General features: G+C 43.0%; 1 protein-coding gene across 1 annotated transcript in view; it reads right to left on the bottom strand.

The window, feature by feature from the left end:
- Positions 1-5,005, bottom strand: part of GPC4 (glypican 4) — a 143,964-nt gene that overhangs the window by 6,466 nt on the left and 132,493 nt on the right. Inside the window, exons 5-7 of the mRNA XM_007950745.1 lie at positions 3,002-3,132; positions 2,554-2,700; positions 2,211-2,284 (exon numbers count right to left, since the gene is read on the bottom strand). Of these exons, the coding sequence (XP_007948936.1) occupies positions 2,211-2,284; positions 2,554-2,700; positions 3,002-3,132 (352 nt within the window). The remainder of the gene's footprint in view (positions 1-2,210; positions 2,285-2,553; positions 2,701-3,001; positions 3,133-5,005) is intronic.

Raw genomic sequence — 5,005 nt, 5'->3', positions numbered from 1 at the left:
CATAAACAAAACGAGCTCAGCACAGAAAATTATAGGCAACAAAGAAATCAACACCATGAAAAAGCACATAAAAAATGACAGCAACAAATTCATATTTGCTGATAATTACATATCTGGCAAAGGACTTATCTCTAAGATTTATAGAAAACTCCAATGCCTCAACACCAAAGGAATTAACAATCCAATTGAAAAATGGGCAGAAGACCACTTCTGACACTTCACCAAGAAGCATATTCATGTGGCCAGCTAATACATGAGGAGATGCTCACAATCATTGGCCGTCAGAGAGATGCAAATCAAAACAATGAGATACCATCTCACCCCGGCACTGATGGCAAGGTTCAACGAGACAGAAAATAACAAATGCTGGTGGGGATGTGGAGAGATTGGGACTCCCATACACTGCTGGTGGGACTGTGAAGTGATACAACCACTGTGGAAAGCAGTGTGGCTGGAATTAGAGATACCATTTGACCCAGCAATCCCATTACTAGGTATATATCCTAAAGAAGTGAGAGCCAGGACAAGAACAGATATATGCACACCCATGTTCATTGCAGCACTATTTACAACAGCCAAAAGATGGAAACAACCTATGTGCCCATCAACAGAAGAATGGATAACCAAACTGTGGTACATACACACAATGGAATACTATGCAACACTAAAGAATAATAGAGAATCTGCAAAACATTGCATAACGTGGATGAACTTGGGGAACATTACACTGAGTGAAATTAGTCAATCACAGAAGGACAAATATAGTATTAGTTCATTATTGTAAAAAGTCTAGGAAAGGTTTATATATGCAAGGAAACTTTCTTTGTTGGTTACCAGGGGCGGGAGGAGAGGGGAGAGAACACTGAGAAATAATGCATTGACCCATGTCACTTTAGTTTTGTGTATTTCACAGTACATAAATTGTATTTCAATAAAATGTATTTTTTAAAAAAAAAAAGACACCCTTGTCAAACACACTGAAGTACCCAGAGATGGCCCTTCTTCTCATTTCTAACGTATCTCCAGAATAATATGCAAGTCCGTTTCAACTTTAGTCAGAAGATAACATGCAAATCAATTTATACTCAGAGGTACAAAGCCATGTAAACGAACAAACCCCTGAAATGCAAGCTCTGAAGGAGTTCCCTACACCTGTTGTCCATTCTACCTCCTCACTGTAACTACCCTCTGAAAGACAACCAGGTTATGCGTCCCTGCAGATACAATGATCTGACACAGTCTCTTCTTACAAGGCTGTTACAGTCAGGTTAGGCTTATACAGGCCTACCTTACTTTATTGTACTTTGAAGATGTTGAGCTTTTTACAAATGGAAGGTTTGTGGCAACCCTGCCCTGAATGAGGCTATCAGCACCATTTTCCCAACAGCATGTGTTCACTTCATGTCTCTGTGTTACATTTTGGTGCTTCTCACAATATTTCAAACTTTTTCATCATGCTATTGCACACCTCATAGACTACAGAATACTGTCAACTTTTATATGCACTGGGAAACCAAAGAATTCATGTGACTCACTTTATTGTGATATTCACTTTATTGTGCTGGTCTGGAACTGAACCCACAGTATCTCTGAGACATGCCTTTGTGTATATATAGTAATGCTGGTTGTGTGATGGTGAAGCACTAGGCTGGTTCCTGAAGGGTAACTGTGTTGAGCCCACCAGCAGCCCCGCAGGAGAAAGACCTAGTGATTTGCACCCATAAAGGTTACAGCCTAGAAAACCATATGGGCCAGTTCTACTCTGTCATCGCTGAGTCTGAATTGACTTGATGGCACACAACACCAGCAACAACTCCAGGAAACTTGCCTATCACTGCTCCCTCCCTATCCACCCCTGCCTCCTCAGGCTCCCTCTGGTTGCTGTTGTTTGCTGCCAGGTTGGCCCCCGACTCATAGTGACCCCAAGTGTTACAGGGTAAAGCTGCCCTATAGGGGTTTCTTGCCTGTAATCTTTACAGAAGCATTGCCAGGTCTTTCTACCGTGGAGCTGCTGGGTGTGTTCAAACTGTTAGCTTTTTGGTTAGCAGCCAAGCGCAAACTGCTCATGCCACCAGGCTCCTTGTGGGCCCTTTACTAGTGTATCAGTGTTGCCTTACAATTTTGCAATCTTGTGCAGTGTCTAAAGCAATGTACATTTATTCATCTTCTTCCTCTTTTCCCATCTTAGCATTTGGTACACTGCATAGTACGCTGAGGACATCTGCTTCTCCCTCTTTCCAGGGGCCTTTTGAGAGCAAGGACCTGTCTTATTCATCTGAGCTTCCTAGGCCCAGTCATGGGCACATAGTAGATGCTCAGTAAAAACATGCTAACAAGAAAGGGCAGTTTTGAGATATGGTTTATTGCATCATCTTTCCTTGACTCTGAGCAAGAAAATGAGAGAGGCAGATCTACTGATGTACACATCTCATTGGCTTGAAAAGTTTCACATGAAGTACCCAAACTTGTAAGCCTGCCAACTAAGAATTCATTCCATGCAAGTGTTTTTGGTTCTTTTCCATCGAATCCGGCCATTCGTGCCAAAGTACTCACCAGTCTGTCCAAACTCGTACCAGCCGCTGTAGTCGGGCGCTCCTCAGGATGGTATGGTCGGAAACGGGCACTGAAGGCACCTTCTGAGATGGACCGAGAAATCCGGCCTGCTGGGAGGGGCTTGGGGGGCCCGCATCCCTGGAAAACCTGCAGTGGGTTGAGCAAGTGGGGTCTTACGAAGGAGAACCAAAAAACCAAACTCATTGCCACTGAGTTGATTCCAACTCATAGCAACCCCCACTGGGTTTCTGAGGCGGTACATCTTTACAGAAGTAAACTGCCCAGTCTTCCTTCCGTGGAGTGGCTGGTGGGTTTGAACCATCAGCCTTCTGGTTAGCAGTCAAATGCTTTAGGCTCTGTACCACCAGAGCTCCTTCATATTAAGGAGATCAGGGCACGAGCAGGACGATGTCTGCCACTCTCCCATCCAATCTCCCATCCTCATTACCTTCTGAGACACCTGCACACTGTTTTCCTGCATGTTCATGATCGCATCCGAAATCTTCACATCAATGGGATCCATGACTGACTCAATGTTGAAAGGACCCTCCAGTCTCTCCGCCACCATCAGCATAGCATCTAACATGAGGTTCGGGGAAAAATAAGAAGGCATAAAAAGGAAATCATCAGCTTGGACGTGGGTAATCAGTCTGATGAGTCTACTGGCTTTGTTTCCTATGGGGGTGGCAGGCGTCATAACTAATTCATGTTTTTATATCTATTTCCATCACACCAAACTGCATTTAGTCACGATGTATCCCTCTCTAAAGCGTGAAGCAGCCAGATGACTGCTTTGTTCTACAGCAAGGAAATCCAATCAAGAATCTTCCATTCTACTGTTGCCTCATTCCTGCAAGTGCCGGTGGCTGTCACTAGAAGACTGAGCTAGCTCCCAGCTGACCAACCTAAGGCTAGAAGCAAAATAACACCTCAGTACTCCCAGAGACGTCATACGATCTTTTCATTTCAGGATCCACTTACAAGTGTCAGCACCATAAATCAGTTCCAATCCTGCCATCTTAGTTCTTTTCTTTCATTTTTTAATGAAACCCTTTCAGATCCTTTCACGCACAGTTGGAAAACACAAATGAAAGCGTTTTTAGGAACTCTAATGACTTTTCAAATAAGAGAAGTTTGAAAAATGTAAGTGTTGTATTAAGATAAAACTTCCCACCTCACATATGTCGTTGTTGTTGTTGTTGTTATGTGCCGTCGAGTCGGGCCCGACTCATAGCGACCCCTCCTTGGGTTTCCAAGGCAGTATCACTACGGAAGTAGATTGCCCCATCTTCCTTCCGAGGAGTGGCTGGTGGGTATATCGCATATAAGGGCCTCAATTTATTTGAAAGGCTAACACACACCTTACCCCACTTGTTTTGTGTGAAAAGATGACACAACACAGGGTACACTGTGACACACTCCCAGTGTATGTCTTCACTAATTACTCTGCAAGTCACTTCAATTTTGGAAAACATCTACCATTTTCCAGTAAGTATTAAATCCCTTAAACAAAACATTCTATACTTGTTTTCTTGCCACACATGGTTTTGGAATTATGAGGTTTCCTTCCTATCTTTGCCCAGTATCTATTGTGCAAAATTAGAAATTACTTGGCCATGTAATCCCACGTGAAGACATGGATGCTTCACTGATGACAAGCAGTGCACTTTTTGACTTAGTGTTTCCCTTTTACACATCAACACTTAATACAGGGCAAGAGAAGGCATAGTTCAGACCCATGTTATTCAATGCTTTCAGGTAGTCCAAGAAAGCAAGCAGAAAGGAGGGCTAGTTTCCAGAAGACCATGCTGTGTTTCCTCCTCAGACTGCACTCACAGCTGAACTTCTGCCTGAGCTTTCTAGTGGGAAGGAGTCTGAGTATCAGCCTATCATTGAAACCAAATGTGGTCATCAACCTTTCACCTTCAACCTAGAACAAATGCAATACAACATCTTAAAGCATGGGGTCACCTCTCTAAACTACCATTCCAATGTCAGAAATCACAAACAGATTTCCATGAAATGGAATTTTTAAAAAAGAGTCATAACAAATCAAGTTTCAGATTGCCAATAAACTAATGCTTCAAACCTCCAAGTGAAGGCTGCCAGCATGAATATACTATTGTGCTGGAGGAGAGAAAAAAAAAATGTGTTTGATGTGCGAGCAAAAGGAGACTTTTGTAAACAAGTGGAGCACAACTTAGACGTGTTCATCATTGTCAAAGCTTTGGCGCAGCCACATACAGAAAGCACATTCCTTCAGAGTCGCGAATTCGCTTGCGCCAAATAAAAATATTATGAATGGATAGATAATAACCGTCCAAAATGCAGAGGTGTAAAACAGAGAAACACCTGCATTTTATAACTACTTAGTCCCCTAGTATGAGCTCTGGTAGCGTAGTACCTAAGGCACTTGACTGCTAATCAGAAGGCTGGCGGTTCAAACTCACCA

This window comes from Orycteropus afer, unplaced genomic scaffold (assembly GCF_000298275.1).
Source record: "Orycteropus afer afer isolate SDZICR_OR568_19922 unplaced genomic scaffold, OryAfe1.0 scaffold00287, whole genome shotgun sequence".
Taxonomy (NCBI): domain Eukaryota; kingdom Metazoa; phylum Chordata; class Mammalia; order Tubulidentata; family Orycteropodidae; genus Orycteropus; species Orycteropus afer.
Note: the sequence above shows the minus strand (reverse complement) of the source record. Positions and strands in the feature narration are given on the sequence as shown.